Source organism: Leuciscus leuciscus (genome assembly GCF_965113295.1).
Source record: "Leuciscus leuciscus genome assembly, chromosome: 20".
In the NCBI taxonomy this organism is placed as follows: Eukaryota; Metazoa; Chordata; class Actinopteri; order Cypriniformes; family Leuciscidae; genus Leuciscus; species Leuciscus leuciscus.
Window position 1 is genome coordinate 2,907,802 of NC_138744.1, and position 22,500 is coordinate 2,930,301.

The following is a 22,500-nucleotide window of genomic DNA, read 5'->3' on the forward strand; positions in this document are numbered from 1 at the left end:
TTTAAATGTAATGTACAGTACAGGCCAAAAGTTTGGAAACATTACTATTTTTAATGTTTTTGAAAGAAGTTTCTTCTGCTCAAAAGAAACACACACACACACACTGCCTGCACTCAAGCCTGCATTTATTTGATCAAAAATACAGAAAAAAATGTAATATTGTGATATATTATTACAATTTAAAATAATTGGTTTTCAATTTATTATACTTTAAATTATCATTTATTTCTGTGATGCAAAGCTGAATTTTCAGGATCATTACTCCAGTCTATCACATGATCCTTTAGAAATCATTCTAATATGATGATTCATTATGAGTGTTGGACACAGTTCTGCTGACTAATATTCTTTCATAACCTGTGATACTTTTTTATGATACTTTGATGAATAAAAAAAAAAAAAAAAAAAAATAAGCAAATGTTTTAAAAATAGAAATCTTTTGTAACAACAATATACACTACTGGTCAGTCATTCGGGGTCAGTAATTTTTTTTCTTTCTTTTTTTGAAATAAATCAATACTTTTATTCAGCAAGGATGTGTTCAATTGATAAAAAGTGATAGTAAAGAAGATTTATATTATTAGAAAATATTTTTTTATTTTGAATAAATGCAGTTCTTTTTAACCTTTTATTCATCAAATATATTAGTCAGCAGAACTGTGTCCAACACTCATAATAAATCAGAATATTAGAATGATTTCTAAAGGATCATGTGATAGACTGGAGTAATGATCCTGAAAATTCAGCTTTGCATCACAGAAATAAATGATAATTTAAAGTATATTAAATTGAAAACCAATTATTTTAAATTGTAATAATATATCACATTACATTTTTTTTCAGTATTTTTGATCAAATAAATGCAGGCTTGATGAGCAGAAGAAACTTCTTTCAAAAACATTAAAAATAGTAATGTGTCCAAACTTTTGGCCTGTACTGTATACTGTACAGCAGGGGTGCCCAATCCTGCTCCTGCCGATCGACCGTCCTGCACAGTTCATCTCCAACCCTAATCAAACACACCTGAAGCAACCAATTAAGGTCTTCAGGATCACTTGAAAATTAAAACCAGGTGTGTTTGATTAGGGTTGGAGATGAACTGGGCAGGACAGTCGATCGGCAGGAGCAGGATTGGGCACCCCTGCTGTACAGCATATATACTGAAAATATAAGACTTTATTGACTATGTATTAACACATTATTGACTGTATTGAGCTGAATATCTACGCTATTGTCTTCTGCTTTACTGCTGAATCAATGTTTTTCTCAAAACTGATGAAGATTGCAACATCAACACCGTTATTGAGCTAAACTGAACCGACTCGAGCTGAATAACGACACTTTGAAACAATTTCTATCGTATAAAGAGGTATAAATCTAAAGGTGACTTGACAAAACTGCATCAGCAGATGGAGAGCACTCAGAAACAGAAGGAGGTGCAGAAGAGGTTCAGAGGGAGTTACTGTACGGCTGAACACGTCGAGAGTGACGCGCATGTTTTATGGATGGCGGTCTTTGAAGTGCGAGTGGAGAGAGAGAGATCAGGGCTGCGGGAGCGAGTGTTTTGCAGATCAGCGGGAGACTGAGGGAAGACGTGCCGGCGCTGACAGCAGACATCAGGACAACACGAAACCTGAGAGAGCCACACACACACACACACACACACCAGAGCAACCCATGAACTTCACGTCCCAGAGAACAGCCGCTGGAGCACCATGGGAAAAGACTTGTGTTGGTCAGTCAGTGAATGATCACGTGACTAACTACAGCTGTTATTTACTCTCTGTTTACTAGCGGCTTTATCTGAGTTAGCTGAAACCACAATAAAGGCCATTCACACCACGAACCAGAACTATATTAGCATCCGCACCAACGGACAATAACTATAATGATAACTATAACAATAACTATAATGATAACAATAAAGATAACTATAATTTATAACAATATTTATAACAGCGATAACTGTAATGACAACTATATTAGCGTCCACACTAAAGGGCAATAATTATAAGGCTAACTATAACGACAACAGTATTAGCATCCAGTGCAATGGATCATAACTATAATGATAACTACAACAATAACTATATAATTTACCACACCAACAGACAATAATTACAACGATAACTATAATGCTAACTATATTAGTATCCACAGCCATTGAAGATAACTATAATGATAAATATAACGATAACTATAACAATAACAGTAGTGAAAACTATAATGATAACTATATTAGTATCCACAGCCATTGAAGATAACTACAATGATAACAATAAAGATAATTACAATAACTATAATGATAACTATATTAGTATCCACAGCCATTGAAGATAACTATAATGATAACAATAACGATAACTATAACAATAACAGTAGTGAAAACTATAATGACAACTATATTAGAATCCAGTGCAATGGATGATAACTACAAAAACAATAACTATAACATTATATATAAAGATAACAATAACTATATAAGCGAACACACCAACAGACAATAATTATAACAATAACTGTATTAGCGTCAACACCAATACACAACAACAACAACTATAATGATAACTAGATTAGCATCCACACAGACAATAACTATAACAATAACTATATTAGTGTCAACATCAATAGACAATAACAATGACGACAACTATAACTATAAATATATTAGTATCCACACCAGTGGAGCACAACATTGTTTATTCGAGCATAACATTGTTTTTATTGTTCATCATATGGGGCAAAATCACTCTGAAAGAGATTTAAATGATATTGTTCATTGGAGTCGTTATCGTTAAAGTTGTGGTGTGAACTTTTCTTTTCTTTTAGAGTTATTAAAACTTTATTGTTATAGCTATAGTTATATTCTTTGGTGTAAGCTGCCTTAACCCATTGTGAAACTGTCTGTCCAAAACAATACATTTGTGTAGATGACTAGCTAAGTGTCTCAAACAAAACTGAATATCTTTGAAGGATTTAAAGGAATAGTTCACTTTAAAATGAAAATTCTGTCATCATATACTCACCCTCATGTTGTTTCAAACCTGTATGAATTTCTTTCTTCTGCTGAACACAAAGGAAGATATTTAGAAGAATGTCAGTAACCAGGCAGTTTCTGGGTCCCATTGACTTCCATAGTAGGAAAAAAAATATACTATGGAAGTCAATGGGACCCAGAAACTGTCTGGTTACTGACATTCTTCTAAATATCTTCCTTTGTGTTCAGCAGAAGAAAGAAATTCATACAGGTTTGAAACAACATGAGGGTGAGTATATGATGACAGAATTTTCATTTTAAAGTGAACTATTCCTTTAATGAGACTAACTTGACCAACTTTGGTAAATCCAGTGTATGTGCAGCCAGTGACCATGAGAGCTTGTACCTGGTTCTTTAAATAAAGAAATGCAGGTAAACAACTGTCAATCACTCCTGAAATGTCAACGGCAGTGACATTTCTTCCTCTTTGTCCTTTCACTCGCGGTCCCCACATGCCCTCGACCAGCTAAAACAACGACCACCCAGACGCAATAATTCATTTCCCCTGCCAGGCCGAGTCGGCTTCACTCTCGGAGATCAGATCTCAGGAGCGTCTGGACACAAAGTTATGTAGGTCAACTCAACTCATCTCTGAAGTGCTGACAGACACATGCAGCAACCCCCAAAACGGTTCAAAAGCTCTGTCGGGTCACGAGGAAAAAGGTTTCACAACGTTTCTTTCGTCTCATGAACAGTGTTTACTTGCTGATTATCATGTCAAAACTATAATGCTAGTCTGTTACGATCTGAAACGCTCCACAAATCATCTCGAATGCGTCAAACTGGTGGAAATGGACGGACAAATGACAAAGTCTGGATTGAAATGAACTTCAAATGAACTGATCTGTGAGTTAACGGCGCTCCTCTGTGCTTCATCATTACACTTGAATAATTTACTGGATTAGATGAGCAATGATTCAAAATGATCAAATGTTTAACAAGGGTGTAAGTTAATATTAAAAAATGGTGGGGGAACAAATGAAAAATGTAAAAATTAGTAATTGAAATCAAACACCATTCTTGGCTATGAACTCTTAATCAATGTCTATTCTGGTCACAACTATCTAACAAATAAGTCTCAATCTTCAATCTGTGTGATTTTGTATGTGCTGCATGTAAATGTGTGTTCGTGTGAGTCATCATCCTGTAATGAGAAGAGACAGTTTAATTCTGATGTCAAGCAGACTCACTATAACGCAGCACATGTGAGAGATGTACACACACGACTGTGTGGTGTGTTTGCTGCAGATAGACCCGTCCATATTCATACGCTGCAAAGCTAATCTCCTGCTGGATGACAGCTGGTTAAACACGGCCTGGTCCAGTCTGTCTTCTTTAATATATCACACACACTTACGGAAGAAGCTACCTGCATCCCACTCGCACGGATCCAATATAAAAAGAAAAACACACAAATAAATCTAAAAATCGAGAACAAAATATTCAACAATGTATAAGTAAAAAAAAAAAAAAAATTATAAAAAATGGAATTGATCACCCAATTTAAAAAAAAATTGTAAAAAAAAAAAAAAAGATTTTCTAATGTTTATTGAGCTTACCAACGGTGCATTAATATGATGAAAAATACATTAAAAACAACAATATTGTGAAATATTATTGTAATGTATTTTAAAATGTAATTTAGTCCTGTGATCAAAGTCTTCAGTGTCACATGATCCTTCAGAAATCATTCTAATATGATGATTTGATGATCAAGAAACATTTATGATTATTATCAATGTTGAAAACTGCTTCATATTTTTTTGGTGCATTAATTTGATTCAAGTGACAAAGACATATAGAAATGTTACAAAAGATTTATATTTCAAATCAATGCTGTTCTTTTGAACTTTCTATTCATCAAAGAATCCAGATTGTTTTTGTTTTTTTACAGTTTCCACAAAAATATTAAGCAGCAAAAATCTTTTTCAACGATGATAATAATAGGACCATAAGTAATGATTGAGCAGCAAATCATCATATTAGAATGATTTGTGAAGGATCATGTGACACTGAAGACTGGAGTAATGATGCAGGAATAAATTACATTTTACTATATATTACAATAAAAAACAGTTATTTTAAATTGCAGTAATATTTCACAGTATTACTGTTTTTACTGTATTTTTGATCAAACAAATGCAGCCAACTGAGAACTCATTTAATTCATTCTAGTTCTTGATCCTCATATCTTATACCCATATCAACAAAATCAAAAGTATTCTGAGAGATTCATCCACAGTAAAGAGCAACACAAATATTCACAGAGAGAATATTCTCACTCTCAGGTTTGGCTCCTCTCACGTATGGCAGCTGTGCATGATGGGATTCAAAATGCATCCTAAGCATAAAGTGGATAATTAACCTTGACTATCAGTGAGTTTATCTCCAGCCGAAAACAGCCAAATAACGGTGAAATGAAACGCACAGAGTGCACGAACACAACAGTATCCAGTGATTCCTCAGCCGTGTCTGACTCTAAATACCAGAATCTCTCTCTGGAAGCAGAATGTCAATGAGAAGGTCACGAGCGCTGGCTCCTCTTTTACTCGCAGGATAAAGGAGTCTGGCCTTTGGAAGGCAGTAATGAAGAACAATCTCTGAAAGAAGGGTCAGATATGATGCTGGCCAGACTGACAGGAAGGAGGAATGTGAAAACAAGGGAGGAATGAAAATGTCAGTGTCAGAGAACAGTTACGAGCCAACGATCGAGCTGCCAGACTCCCTCCACCGCTCCATGTTCATCAAGTGCCCACCTGACAAGGAGAAAACAAACGAAAAGCACCAGCCAACACCTAATTAGATGAAGGAGGGGGGGGGGGATCGTGACGGGTCCAAATAAACCATCAGCATTTCTGAACTAAGACGTCCTTCATTCAAGGACAGAGAACTTCTAGACTTCTGCTTTGGTTTGTGTTCAGCTTCACAAAAGCACTCTTAAATGAATGCAAAAAAAGGCAGAAAAATAAATGAAAAGCCATTGCCAAAATTAGATGTTAAAACCAGTCACGAGTCGCACGGCTATATCTGTGGCAATAGCCAACAATACATTATATGGGTCAAAATTATCGTTAGGATAGCCAAAAATCATTAGGATATTAAATAAAGATCAGGTTCCATGAAGATATTTTGTACATTTTCTACCGTAAATATATAAAACATTTATTTTTGTGAGTGAATGCAGCAAAATCGTGATCATAAATGAACAACTTTAAAGGAGATTTCCTCAATGCTTCGATTTTTTTGCACCCTCAGATTTCCAAATAGTTGTATCTCGACCAAATATTATCCTATCCTAACAAACCATACATCAATGGAAAGCTTATTTATTCAGATTATGTATGAATCTCAATAAAAATAAAAAAATAAACCCATGTGACTGGTTTTGTGGTCCAGGGTCACATAAGGAATATATAACTATTTTGACTATGAACTATATAACTATGATGATTTTTTTGCAGAACTGCTTTATCAACAAAATAACCAAAATGATATAATAAATGATGATCTTTACAACAGAACTGAATCAACACTGAACTGATGCATCGTTTATCACTGTAAAGCTGCTTTGAAACAATCTGTAATGTATACAGCGCTTTATAAATAAAGGTGACTTGACTTAAACAGGTAAACCTTTAGTGTGTCCTCCTGTAAACTCAAACAAAAGAGACTCTGGTGTGTCTTTGTTTCACTCACGTGAGCAGACGGCTGCTGAATTTCGATCGGTAGAGCCAGTTTTCCCTCGTTCTGTCATTCCCCAGTGTAAATATATTTGGCCGCTGACCCTCACAGCCTACGGGCGTCTGTCTTACCCATGAACCCCTGGCCTCCCGCTCCATTCATCTCAGTAATTGTCTGTATGAATTATTTACCTGACTCGAAGGGTGAATATGAATTTAGTGTGTCTAACCATTACTCTCTAGTTCAATTATCAGAGTGGGACATTATGGGGAAATGACGGTAGAAATGATTAGAGAATTCATGAGATGAAATATGCATGACCTCCCAGAGTTTGTATATGTATGTACATACATCTATCATGCCATATCTTTGTATTCATGGACATTTTTTCTTCAGCCAGCACCTAAGGCACTGCAACAGAGAAAAGCAGAATGCGACAAAAGGAGACACTTACCAGGAATATCCTCTCCAGCTGATCCTGGATGTCCTTCATGCCCGGGAATGCCGGCACTCCCTGGATCATTTCCACGAAGATGCATCCAACACCCCTGAAAAACAAACATCATTAACACGATGCCTTATAAAACTGAAACGGGGGCGCTGTTTACACCTGGTATCGAGATGTGTTTTGGTCGATCGGATCACAAGTAGACGAGGGAGACACATACCCGTTTACACATGGTGTTTTAATCCGTCCATTTTCTACCACTTCTGTCCTGATTTCCTCAAGGGAGGTGTCTATGGGTGGGCTTTTTTAGATCTTTCGATCTAATGGATTAAATAAGCTCACGCAATTTACATATGAATGTGACCGGAGTGACCGGAGATGAAGGAAAAGCATACAGAGGGCCCTATCTTGCACCCAGCGCAATTGACTTTGTACAGCGACGCATGTATCATTCCTATTTTGCACCCGCGCACAGCGGACTTTTCCCTCCACAGACGCACGTCGGTAAACTAGGGAATGAACTTGCGCTCCCGGGGGCGGTTCAGCGAAAAGAGGAGGCGTGTTCCGGCGCAAACGTTCCCTGGTGCTATTTTGCAGGTTTAGAAAACAATTCCGCCACTGACCAGGAGAAACCTAGTCTAAAGTCAGTGGCGCGTTGCGCATGTTATTCATATGCTATTTTAAGGGCGCATGCTTGGCCATAATCAATGTAGCGTGTGCACAACGCTCATACACTTTGATTCTCTCATCTACACAGAAGCAGCCGTTTTCATTTTTAGAAAACCATACATTATTACAAGGAAAAATATGACCACACGAGGGAAATCATTGTTGTGTCCATGAAGATGTGAAAAAATAGGCATAAATCTAGCTTACACATTTACCCAAATTATCATGTGCCTGTTTAACCGCAGCTAATTTGGGTGTGTTTCTCCATCCCCAATGTCACTTCTCTGTGTTTTACGGCCCTGACGAGAACGTCGGTCTCCTCGGCTGTGAACCGCTCCTGGTTCTGGCAAATCCGCCGTTATAATAGCAATCCGCCATGGAACAAGCGCGCCTGCTCTTAAAGGGAATGTGAGATGTCGCTCTGATTGGTTTATTTCACGTTACGCCCAAACCACACCTATGAATAATGAAGCTACTTCAGACCAACCCATTTTAGATTTGCGAGACCCGCCCACAAAGTTACTTGCGTTTCGCGCTTGATACTTGCGTTTTAGATCGTTAAAATAGGGCCCAGAGGGCATCAGCTTTGGTTTCTGCTCTGATAGCCACAAGAATCAGGGATGGTGAGAGAACATTGTGCTTGGTAAGTATTTCGTCTTCAAACAAAACTTTAAACAAAGTTTAAATCCCGTCTTGCTAGAGCGCTTCCCATAATGTTTGTGCATTAGATCAGGAGGCGGAGAGTAGACGGTCTTTTGTGGCTGTTCGAACTCACTTGTCCACATGAGCGTTTACACTACGACAGCAATCCGGTCTAATGCGTTTTCAACTACCTCTGGAAGGGGACAAGCTCAAAACATTTTAGACGCCTGTATTTAGCGTCGTCCACTTGTGATTGACAAAACCGCTTCTTAATACCAGGTGTAAACGAGGCCTGGGATTGGACAAGGTTTGTGCATAAACTTCATAATCTAAATAGTCAGAGAAGATTTATGAGGAGGAATCTGGTGAAGAAGAGGCTGGAAACATCTGAGGTGACAGAAATGTTCTGTTACAGTAATTGTTTATAATGATTTCTGTCTCAGTGAGATTAAACCTTAAGAAGAAATGTTGTCAGTCAAAACCCCTTTGAGCTAAAATATTTACTTGAAGCCCCGCTGAGATTTTAAGTTAAGTCATTTAACAATACATGAATCACGTTCACAATTCTCTGATGTCGGTCACATGCATGCATCTAATCTAATAAACTATTTCATCTTTTTAGTAAATGTTTTATTTTGATTGTTTTTATTTTATTTATTTTAAGAAAGAAAGAAAGAAAGAAAGAAAGAAAGAAAGAAAGAAAGAAATTAAACATTAAAAGGAAGAGAACTAAAAACAGAACAAAAAAGAATGAAAAATCGATCAATATTTGACTATATTGTGATTATTCTCAGTGTTGTTTCTACTTGGCCAGCTGGGTGACTGATCTTGTTTACCAATATTTGAGTGAATTTTGTGTAAAATAAAATAAAATAAAATAAAGAGGCAAACATTGTGTGTATCTCACATGCTACTATATCAGCCATCCATCCTCCTGCTCACTGAGAGACAATTAAAATGATGTAATGGGAAAAATATTTGCATTTTATTTATTCTAGAGTAATATAATATGCCGAGCTTTAAATAGTGTGTATATGTGTGGATCTTCTGTAAGGCCATGAGAGGTGTGACACATGCTGGTGTGTTTCAGCGGCTGTCGGGCTCCATTCGTTAGCATGCGATTGTTTCCCGACACTTTCTAGCCCAATGCACACGGTCACACCCTTCCCTGACAGAAACTGGGACAGAGCCACACAAACCAAACTCACCAGCAGTGAGATGTAAAACTCAACCGGCCTTTTAAAAACCAGTCTATCCGTCTCCAGGTCCACCTCAACACACTCCGGTTTAAAACATGGATGTGATATATCAGTTTATCTCGAGCGGTTGGAGCTGACTGGCAGGCGGCTGATAAGATGTCAGCTTATAGACGTGATGCCTCGCAGTCGGGCGGAGACGACCTCGTGCTAATCCCTATCCTGACTGAGTGACAGGAAAACCCTCCCGCACATGCGCGTGTACCTGCAGCCATGTGGAAAAGTGGCCTTCAGATCGGACCACCTGCTCCCAGTTTCCCTCTTAATTGCCAGTGGAGTCTGCAGCTGCGGTCCCGAGAACGGCTCGGGGTCACGGCTCATTTCTCAGGACAGCAGCTCCTCCCACCTCTTTAGACCAACACCGAAAATATGGGCCAATTACTCCAAATCTTTATTTAAAGGTCGGGTAGGCAAATTGTTTTATAAGCACTTTTTGTTATACTGGCAGAAACTCATCCTGATGTCAATCAATAACAGAAGTGGTCTAAATATTAAAACATGTACATATATTTTCTGTGGAAGTCTCAGGGCCCAAATAATATTCGTCTTAATCGTTGCATTCGGTCTGATGTCCCACCTGCCTGTCAACATGTGTGTTTCCATTCCTCCGCGCACCAATCATCCGCCTTTTAGAGTTCCTCCTGAACCAAAACAACAAGCTTATGCTGCGTTCACTCCATGCCGTAACCGTAATTACGAGATGGGAACCCGTGACTTTCTACACTAAGCTGATCACATCCTCAGACTAGGATTTATGCATTTCTTTGTCAACACTATCAAATGATTATGCAGCAGTCAGGTGGTATAAGTAAGAGCTCTTTTTTATTTATTTTTGGTGATTTAGGCCTTTTATTGGGACAGGAAAGTAGAGAGTTGACAGGGAGTGAGGTGGGAGAGAGACGGGGGATGTGATCGGGAAAGGTCCACGAGCCGGGACTCGAACTCGGGCCGTCCGAGCGTAACGGCGCCACATGTCGGCGTGCTGACCACTAGGCCATCGGCGCCGACAAGCTCTTTAAGTTGTTTACGTTCATTATTATTGTAATATGTGCTTTGAGACATGAGGTAGTTTAATGCCGTCTCGTCTCGTGACGCTTTGCAGACTCTGCTGTACGTGTCATGTGTTTGGAAGGAGGCGTGGCTTTGGAGACGCTCTGAAGGGAGGGTGTGATCTTATGCTTTCAAAACTAGCTTGCTATACGCTGATTTCACGCAGCCGTTATTTTGAAATTGAAAGCGAGGCTCCGGTGGGAAGAAAACCCAGTCGTGAATGCGATGGCGTATTGTTGTGTTTAATGTATAAAATGAGTTATTCTGAAACTGTACATACATTTCTTTCATACCTTAGACACTTATATTGGGGATATTTAATTTAATTTGATCAATCAATAAATTCCACTAGAAACAAACCTTGTTGTATTATTTAAATTTAATACTGTGAAGCTGCTTTGATACAATCTGTATTGTGAAAAGCGCTATACAAATATACTTGACTTGACTTGACATATACAGTGAAATTCATTTATAAATATTTTTTTTAATATATAATTCAGAAAGTAAAAAAAGAAGCAGGAATGAACTATATACATATCCTATATTGGATATTAACATCCAATAGTGTAAATCGCGGCAGCAGCTTCAGGTTGGTAGTCCAAGGCATTGTTGTTTATCTTTACTTCCGGGGTTCTTCCCACCGGAGCCTCACTTTCGATTTCAAAATGGCGGCTGCATGAAATCAGCGTATTGCAAGCCTCTCTGCAACTCGCCTACCCTACCTTTAAGGTGAGACACTACAGGCAAAACCATTGTGGGGTTTTTTCATGCAATGGTACATTTTCAAAATTTTGGACTATTTGCCTTTTAATAATGTGTTTCAGACTAGTGGATTGACACCATCCAAAATACACATTTAAGTGTTTATTTTATTGCACTTTATCTATGTGTGTCTGTAGATTTCAATGACAATTCTTATAATCTTTAAAGGTGAGTCAGAAATCTCCACTTCAGCAGCTTTACATACACCAAATGCATGTGTATTCAATGTTCAGATTTCTGTATCCAAACGTGTGCATTTTTAATTGTATAATGCTTCATTTGCATATTTAAACATAACATTAAATGTCTTAATGTACTGTGATTAATGAATTAATAGGGAAAAAGTGTAGAGATCTATTAGTTTATATTTTTACTCTTTTCACATCTGGTATCTTCCCTTATAGTTATTAACACAATGACAGTCTGTTGATACAATATCACAGTTACATCAAATAAATAATGTGCATTTAATCTATAACATGTACATGTACTGTGTTTGTTAATGCGAGTGGTTGTTAGCACATTACTATGCACTGCAGGAAACGGAGTTCTAAATTAAGATTTGATTCTTGCCTTATTTGAATATGATTTATGATTTTAATTCCATATGCAAATTTTGACATATGACAGATTTTATCCGGGACCATATCCGTGCATCTCCATGCTAAGTTTCATTACATTATTGATTATTATTCTAGCGTTATCATACTCTCAGTAGCACCAGACTGAAATTGCAAATCCACGTAATTTCACACTTATACAAGATTTCCCCCCTCTAATATATACTTTATATTATATTTCAGGGTCTAATTTAAACTCCATAACCAAGAGGATATCACTTTCACTTTCAGGATAACGTGACATTTTTGTGACATTTGAGTGACATTTTTCTCATCCACTTGCTGAGACACGAAAGCACGAGTGTGAAAGGTCTGCTGGACTGGGACGGAGCTGGTCCAATGCGACACACACACGCACGCACACGCACACACACACACACACACACACACACACACACACACACACACACACACACACACACACACACACACACACACACACACACACACACACACACTGTTTGGCTGTGATTCTAATGACTGTTGATTTGTGCAGCCTCTGTGTAACTGCCAGTCAGAGAGGAGAACTGCACACGCTCCACTGCTCTCAGCATCGATTCACACACGGGGCAGAAGAGGTTATGAGGAGGAGAGAGATGAGATGAGAAGAAAAACAACAACTAAACAGTCCAAAGACACAAACAAAAGTAGATAAAGAGATCTTCTGTGATGGAAAGAATGGAAAAAGCACTGGATATAGTTTTGAAAATATACAAATATATCATCACAAAAAATGCAACTATCAAATATAAATATATATATATATATAGTACAGGCCAAAAGTTTGGACACATTACTATTTTTTATGTTTTTGAAAGAAGTTTCTTCTGCTCATCAAGCCTGCATTTATTTGATCAAAAATACAGAAAAAAAAAAGAAATATTGTGATATATTATTACAATTTAAAATAATTGGTTTTCAATTTATTATACTTTAAATTATCATTTATTTCTGTGATGCAAAGCTGAATTTTCAGGATCATTACTCCAGTCTATCACATGATCCTTTAGAAATCATTCTAATATGATGATTCATTATCAAAGTTGGAAACAGTTCTGCTGCTTAATATTTTTCATAACCTGTGATACTTTTTTAGGATACTTTGATGAATAAAAAGTAAAAAATAATAATAAAAAAAATACACTACTGGTCAGTAATTTGGGGTCAGTCATTTTTTTTTCTTTCTTTTTTTGAAATAAATCAATACTTTTATTCAGCAAGGATGTGTTAAATTGATAAAAAGTGATAGTAAAGAAGATTTATATTATTAGAAAATATTTTTTATTTTGAATAAATGCAGTTCTTTTGAACCTTTTATTCATCAAATATATTAGTCAGCAGAACTGTGTCCAACACTCATAATAAATCAGAATATTAGAATGATTTCTAAAGGATCATGTGATAGACTGGAATAATGATGCTGAAAATTCAGCTTTGCATCACAGAAATAAATGATAATTTAAAGTATAATAAATTGAAAACCAATTATTTTAAATTGTAATAATATATCACAATATTACATTTTTTTCTGTATTTTTGATCAAATAAATGCAGGCTTGATGAGCAGAAGAAACTTCTTTCAAAAACATTAAAAAAAAGTAATGTGTCCAAACTTTTGGCCTGTACTGTGTAACATACACTCACTGGCCACTTTAGTAGGTACACCTGTTCAACTGCTAGTTACTAATCAGCCAATCACATGGCAGAAACTCAATGCATTTAGGCATGTAGATATGGTCAAGACGATCTGAAGTTCAAACTGAGCTTGAATTACCTGAGTCTGTGTGTCTCTCAACAGTGTTCGGCAGCGTCTCTACTAATAGCGAAACTGTACGTTTATCTGCTCCAAGAACAGCGCCGTTATTACCTCGCTAGTGAGAAATGTCATGTAGCTTTTAAGTTGTTAAACTATCAACTTGTCATTTTTATGCTGTTGTTACTATATTTATTTGCTTGGGTCAGTGTCATTGTGGGTTTTGGTTCTTTTGCTGTTGTCGGCTGTAATGACCTTTGAAATAACTGAAATCGTTTGGCGAAGTGATATGGGACTGTAATGCGGTCGAGATCTGCCTGGATCTACTTTAGCCGTGCGTTTCCCAGACTGCACACCTTAGAACGTTCGTCAACCAATCAGATTCAAGCATTTCACAGCCCCATAGTATAATAATAATAATATATAAAAGTAAACAAGTATAATATAAAAATATCTATCATGATATTTTAACATGTATACAAATATACAAAAAAATATAGAAAGAGATGAGAAGACAACTTTGAAAAGAAAGGAAAAAATAAAGAATAAAGGAATGCACAATATTTTTGAATATTTTCAGTGCCTTTGTCTAAACATGCAGGCTGGGACTTCATTAAATAAATACACAATAATAAAATAAAAGCTTGATGGATTACATGTTTGAAAATGAAGAAATATTAGTATTGTAATTTCACACTAAATTAAAATTATTTTTATTACTAGATTATTTATTTTATATGGTACAATATTATTATTACAATATATTTTGTTTAATATTTTTTTATTTAATCATCACACTAAAATCATAAAACTTTTTTTTTTGTTGGTCATACTGAAAAATAGCAGGAATGTGGCCAATAAAACTCAAGAAAAAAAATACAAAAAAAGAATAGCTGTAGAATTTATTTTCACTAGCACTAAAAAGAGAAAATCGTTTCAGTTTCGCAAATAATCAAAATAGACCTTATTCACAGCAGCGCCTTCTTTGATTTTTTAATGGGAATGAAAGCGAGGCCGTGAGGGACAGACATGCATCTCTTCAATGGGCTGTACTGTTATTTAATGTGTTTTTGGATTGTTCTGCTCATGAAACACTGGAAAAATATCTTTCCAAGAAATTTCAGTGGACAAAAAAACTCCCGACAATATAAGCCGTGGAAAACTGTAAGTAATCTAGGAGCTTTATACAGCTTTTCACAGCGGATGCCATAGGAAACACGGCAAGTCTATCCCTCACAGCCTCACTTTCATACCTGTCATGGCGCCGCTCTGAATAAGGTCTAAAACTAGAAGGAAACGGGAATGTTGTGCACTGATGCAGACGAGGTCTCACCACATGTCCAGACAGGTGGAGTAGTCAGTGGAGCCGAGCAGCACGTCTGGAGGACGATACCAGAGAGTCACCACCTCGTTAGAGTACGTGTGGCTGGGGACCGACTTCGCACGAGCCAGACCTGCAGAAAACACACACATTATCATCACTTAGGGGACAGAAGTTTAAAAACGCATCGCTGTGAAGCAGATCTCAGCTCTTGCAGCTCACAGGAGAGCCGAGGCATGCTTAATTAACCCGTTTCCCTTAAACACACTTGACTTCCTGTATTTGGAGCTGCTCGGCGAGGGGGCGTTTAAAGCGGGATGGAAATAACAGCAAAGGCTTCACGCCAGTGTAATTTGCAGTCAATAATCCTGCAGCTAAACAAAGGGCTGCGTCAGAGAGAGTGAGAGGCTGTGATTTAGGTTAACACACCGACGGAGCCTCTAATCATCATTACACTAAACTGGAGAGTAATAGTCACCGGGGTGGCAGCGCGACCCGCGCCTGAGCCTATAATTAATGGGAGAGCGAGAAAATGAGGAGGAGCGGATGAGAGGTCAGCGGGGTCAGAGATGATGAAGGCAATCGAGGAGATGGGAGGACGTCCTTTCCTGGTCCTGAGGCGGTCGTCATGGCAACGCAGCGGTCGAGCTGACATTAGCCACGAACACCGGCTGAAGGAGATCGAGGGGAGCGTCACGTAACGAAGGCGTCAGTGTCCGCCGGGTTCAAAGCGCCCGCCGCTCGGGAACTCTGAGGGTCTCCGGAGGGGGTCGAGGGTCAAGCGGAGTAAATTATACATCACTCACTGTCCCACAGTGACATGAAGGACAGACAGAAGAGATGGGAAAGAACAAAGAGAGGGGGAAATTATGAATGTTTGGAAGAAAATGAGAATTAGAGCTGCACGAGATTTCGAAATAAAAACGTGATATGGTTTTCACTTCGGGTTTTAGAGCGAACTACACGTAATTACTTCATTATACAGTATAATATGCAACTAATCAAGATATTTGAATATGTATATATTTTAATGTATATATACACACACACACACAATCATAATATAATACAATTAGACAACAATCACAATATATCAACATACGTGTACATAAAAATATACAAATACAATCATATTTTGACATAAAAATATAATATCATATAAAAATACAACTATTATTATGATATACTACTAACATATAGGAAAACATACAAATATACAAATATTTTAAAACATACAATCATCATATATTAACATAATATAAAAATATACAACTACCATGATATTAGAACTAGAACTTCGGTGCACAATTTATCAAAATAAAATCATAATATCTTATTTAGAAAAATTAAATATTATGCTTCACTCTTAAAAAGGCAACACATATTTGTATTTGTCCACAACCCGTCAAACTAAAAGCTCTATACATTATAAACAAATAAGCTTCTATTTTAGTTTAGACCTTGCCTTAAAAGTCAGCAGTCAGTCAAATACACACACACACACACACACACACACACACACACACACACACACACACACACACACACACACACACACACACACACGCACACACACACACACACACACACACACACACACACATCTACATGAACAGGGATTTCATCCACTACAACCGCTCACAAAAGTGGGTCAGTCGATCTAAACGCCCGTCTCATCTACACATCCATCAATGCAGAGTAGACTATGATCAAAATATGAAAAATTTAATAAAGGCATATTCAATACCTCCAGGTGTCACATGTCGGCCGTGGCTGAGATGATCGGGAGGAGTTTCATTACAGTGTCGTTATTTTCACACATTTCTGGGTTGCAATTACAGATTATTTGCCAGGTAATTTCTGTGCGGTGTGATGGAACCCAGTGCTGATGACAGACGCTGCCCATTAGCATCACCATTTCCATATGCAAAATTGATTAACTCCTTTATCAAGATGTTAATGAAGTGAATTAGCCGTCAGACTGGATGCATGTCAATACCTGCCCTATCAAAATAACCTGGAGATGCGATTGTGTGTGCTTTAGTGTGAACGCATGCATATCTTCTGCTGAACACACTCAATACATCCTTAAAAATAAAGCTGTATATATAGTTCTTTACAGAACTTCACATGTACACATGCATATATATATATATCCCAGCTAGAACTACAGTAACTGGTCTAGCTAAGACTGGTCACGACATTTGCCTATGGTTGATTATGCTTCTATTGCTCTCTTCATTTTTTTTTGTGCTCTCAACATCAAGTTTCTTTGGATAAAAGCGTCTGCTAAATGATTAAATGTAAATTTAAATATATACATATACAGGCCAAAAGTTTGGAAACATTACTATTTTTTATGTTTTTGAAAGAAGTTTCGCCTGCATTTATTTGATTAAAAATACAGAAAAAAAAGTAATATTGTGATATATTATTACAATTTAAAATAATTGGTTTTCAATTTATTATACCTTAAATTATCATTTATTTCTGTGATGCAAAGCTGAATTTTCAGGATCATTACTCCAGTCTATCACATGATCCTTTAGAAATCATTCTAATATTCTGATTTATTATGAGTGTTGGACACAGTTCTGCTGACTAATATATTTGATGAATAAAAGGTTAAAAAGAACTGCATTTATTCAAAATAAAAAAATATTTTCTAATAATATAAATCTTCTTTACTATCACTTTTTATAAATTTAACACATCCTTGCTGAATAAAAGTATTGATTTATTTCTATTTTATCTCTAAACTATTATTTTAAACACAATATTACTGTTTTTTTCTGTATTTTTGATCAAATAAATGCAGGCGAAACTTCTTTCAAAAACATTAAAAATAGTAATGTGTCCAAACTTTTGGCCTGTACTGTATATATATATATACACACACACACACTTAATTTACATGTAATCATTTAGCAGACGCTTTTATCCAAAGAAACTTACAAATGAAGAGAGCAATAGAAGCAGAATCAACCATAGGCAAATGTCGTGCCCAGTCTCAGCTAGACCAGTTACTGTAGGTCTAGCAGGGATTTTTTTATTTAATAAATTTAGAATAGTAAGTGTTAGTATTATGGAGTCAAATGTTGGCAAAATAGATGCATCTTTTTATATATATATATATATATAGGAGTGCTGTGTTAATTCCAGAGGGACGAGTATAACAACCCTCAAATAGAGTGAAAACCTCTCTGATGAAGGATTAAATGATGGAGCTCAGCAAGAAAGCTGCAAAAGATCTGCTTTGCTCTTGGAGGATTCACAATTCCCATCAGGCACATCTTAAGCAGCATATACCATCAGCGGGACTAACATACACTTTATATTCATACAGCACAAGAGAGAACGTCTGAGATCAAACTGAAGCTCACGGCTCCTTATGGAAGCTTGGCTCCAACACGGGATAAAAAGTAAGAAAGTAGGAAAAAAAAGTCAGAATTGCGAGATATGTCAAAATGCTAAGATATAAACTTGCAACTACGAGAAAAAAGTTTGAATTGCGATATATATTCAGAATTGTGAGGAAAATTGCAAACAAAACTATGGTTCGGTGAATATAAAGCTGCTGAAGTGGAGATTTCTGACTGAAAATTGCGAGATAAAAACTCAGAATTCTGAAAAGAAAATCAAAATGGCAAGATATTAACTGGCAATTAGAGAAAAATAAAAAATCGTAAGATATAAACTCTTAAAAAAAGGGGGTAAAAATTGCAATTGTGAGGAATTTATTTATTTTTTTGTGGTAAAAGTAACAATTATCTTTTTTTTTTTTTTTTTTTTGCCAGCTCCTCGCATCCTCCTCTTGTCTGGTCCTCTTCTTCCAGCGACCGCAGGCCAGCACACCTTCAGCTCTGCAGATCTAGCTCGGTTTCTTCAGTGATCTGACGGAGCACATCTGCTCCCCTGTACCGCATCCCATCAGCGGCTTCATACGACGACACGCGAGGGAACGAGTGGATTCCTGAACTCTCGCTCTCCACTGCAGTCAGCAGATGTTCAGTCCATCACAAACACACACACACACACACACGGGGGGGTGTTTGTCGACTCTGCTGTGCTCGTGTGGAAGACACGACTTTAAACGCTTCCAATAATGGTCCATGATTTGGGAACTGAAATCTCAGCAAAAGCTCTCAGCGGTGTCCACCTGTTCCCATAAAGCACTGCATCACCCCACACACACGTAACTACTCGGAGTATTTTACAATAAACTTGAAACAATGCATTTAAAACTACTTTAGTGAAAAAATTATTTTATAAAATTGCTATTGCAACTACTTGGATTATTATAATATTATAGTTAGTCATCTATTTATTTATTTATTTATTTTCCTATAACTTTTTCTTTAATCTAAAATTAGTCGTTGATCTAATTTGAAAACAAAAAAGTAAAACTGATTGTCTCTTGGTTATATATGCCAAAATATTTATAAAAAAAATTATTACACTGCCTAGACTCACACAACCTACTTTAAATATTTTGCTTAAAATATTGTATTTAAAATACATTTTTTAAAATATATTTAATGATATGAGCTGTTATGTTTAAATATGCAAACAGGAATTCTCTAATAAAATATAATTTGCACACATTTCCAGAAATCTGAGCATCGAATAAAGTCAGGATCAAAATACTTGTTTGATTTTGTTCAACATCTCTCTTTTTATCACTCCATAAATCAGAAAATACTGTCAACAGACAGAAAATAAATACGTTTCCACCATGGTTTTAGGAATAAAAGCTTACATAAATCAGGCGAATGATGTAAGAACAAACCTTCAGAATATAGATATGAATAAAACTGTAAAGTGTGTGTAAAGCTGCTGAAATGGAGATTTCTGAGGGGGAAAAAAACGTATTATCATCGAAATCTACAGACGCAAATAGATAAAGTGCAATAAAAAAATGCTTAAATGTGTTTTGGATGTTTTCTAGTCTGAAAGAAGGCATGCTATGGACGCAAAACAGCCCAAAATTGACCAGTGCATGAAGAAACAATGGATTTGCTTGTTATTTGCCACACATCTCATCTAGTCTCGTCTAGCGAGTGTCATCTTTCCCAGCAGATGATGAAGTCTTATAATGGAGGAACACTCGACTCATGTTGCTGCACACTTGTGGAGGACAGGAGGGGCGAGCGGTGACAGATCGGGTCCTAATGTCCCCGCCGAGGACACTGGGTTTGTGCCGGAGCGGCCGGGCGGAGAGAGGGACCATATGCTGCGGCCCGTCGGCCCGAGCGCCTCTCGGCAGCTGTTTCAGGAACACACCGAGACACCAAAAATACACCGATTTTGGCAGGGCTGAGATTCTCGCTTGAATCACTCCGGCTCTAATTGAGTGGAAGGAACAACGTCCCACCAGGAACCTGAGAAGCAATCTGCTGGTCAAGCTGTCTGTCTGTCTCGCTCGTGTTCTCGCCACACTTCCCTTTCCTTTCATTCGGTCTCATTGTGCTTTGTTGTGAATGATAGCCGTTCACCTCCTGACCAGCTTTTGTCACGAGCGTTCATCCTCCGTTTCTCTCAGAATCCTGTCAGGAGGTTTTACTTCCCACAAAAGAGCCCAGCAGTGAGACACACACACACACACACACACACACACGTTTACAGCAGCTTCGGTACTGAAAACTTTTTTAATTAAAATATTTTTGCACTAAGTTTAATGCAAATTTATTCAAAATGGTTTGAGAGGAACGGAGACACAATGCTTTATGGGAGTTCATTTGGTGTGATTTTGAAGGTGAACAGTAACACTATCAGTCACAGGTCAGCTCTTCTGCGGGATGTGTGTGTTCTGTCTCTCTCTCTCTCCTGCTTCAGACTCACAACAGGCCTGTCTGCTATCAAAGCAGTGTGTCTACTGTCTGTGTCTACCCATAATGCCATCAGGAAACCAGACTGGACATACGGTGCCACGACAAGGAGGGGTTAGACACACACACACACACACACACACACACACACACACACACACACACACACACACACACACACACACGTTGTACATTATCTGTAGTAGTGAATCATTCTGTACTGTGCGGCACTTCAGTGGTTGACCTCGTATCTATGTGATAGACAACAATTTGTTAAGATAGGTAAGAATCGCTCACGCTCTGTGCCTGTTTCTCACGGTGTGCCCCAAGGCTCTGTACTTGGTCCGCTTCTATTTCTAATCTACTTGCTACCGTTAGGCCAGATCATCAGACAGCATGGTCTCAATTTTCATAGCTACGCTGATGATGTTCAAATCTACTTCACGATCAATCCCAACTCATCTTTTCCACCCTCTTCAGTTATCTCCTGCCTCCACGAACTTAAAACATGGATGTCCTCTAATTTTTTACAGCTTAATGCTGGTAAAACCGAAATCCTGTTGATTAACCCTAGATCACAGAGCTCACCCAGACTTGACATTTTTATTGATATAGATGGTATTGAGATTAGGCCTTCAAAAACTGTTCGGAATCTGGGAGTTTTGTTCGACCCCACGCTCTGCTTTCACTCACACATTAGTCAGACTGTCAAATCATGCTTCTTTCACCTGCGGAATATTGTTCGTATTCGCCCCTCTCTTACCTTTATAGATGCGGAAACTGTTATTCATGCTTTCATCACTTCCAGACTGGACTTCTGTAATTCATTATACAGCGGACTACCCACCAAAGCAATACATCGCCTTCAAATGGTACAAAACTCTGCTGCACGAGCCCTCACATATAATAAAAAATCTGCCCATATCACTCCTATCCTTCACCAACTGCACTGGCTTCCTGTCATGAACCGCATCCAATTCAAACTGTTAGTCCTAGTATATAAAGCCTTACATGGCCCGGCACCCAAATACCTTGTTGATTTAGTACAGCCATATGTTCCAACTCGGGCCCTTAGGTCTAGCACTGAAAACCTACTCGTGGTACCCCGGGTCAGACTCTCTACGGTGGGCGGTAGGGCTTTTAGTGTTGTTGGCCCCAAGTTATGGAATAAGCTGCCCCCGAATCTTCGTGCGACCGACAACATCCGGACCTTCAAAAAACAACTTAAAACTCATATTTTCAAGCTTGCCCATTAAATCATCCTCAACACTGTTTTCTCTGTTCTCCACTTTCTCAGCTCTATTTGCTACATACTTTGTCGTAATTTTATATTTTGATAAATAGTACAATATGTTTTTCTTTGATTCATGTCAACTAGTGTATGCTTGTTTCCATCTGTTTGTCCGTAAGCAGATGGCCTTTGCATCTGT

At 37.5% G+C, this 22,500-nt stretch overlaps 1 protein-coding gene and 1 long non-coding RNA gene across 4 annotated transcripts in view; one reads left to right on the forward strand and one right to left on the reverse strand.

Moving 5' to 3' along the window:
• Window positions 1–22,500, forward strand: part of LOC309484536 — a 312,401-nt gene that overhangs the window by 209,311 nt on the left and 80,590 nt on the right. The window lies entirely within an intron of this gene.
• cdk14 (cyclin dependent kinase 14) overlaps window positions 1–22,500 on the reverse strand; it is a 180,217-nt gene that overhangs the window by 61,133 nt on the left and 96,584 nt on the right. For all 3 annotated transcript variants that reach the window (XM_082150759.1, XM_082150761.1, XM_082150760.1), the window contains 2 exons: window positions 15,255–15,375; window positions 7,173–7,266 (listed from right to left, as the gene is read on the reverse strand). In XM_082150759.1, the coding sequence (XP_082006885.1) occupies window positions 7,173–7,266; window positions 15,255–15,375 (215 nt within the window). The remainder of the gene's footprint in view (window positions 1–7,172; window positions 7,267–15,254; window positions 15,376–22,500) is intronic.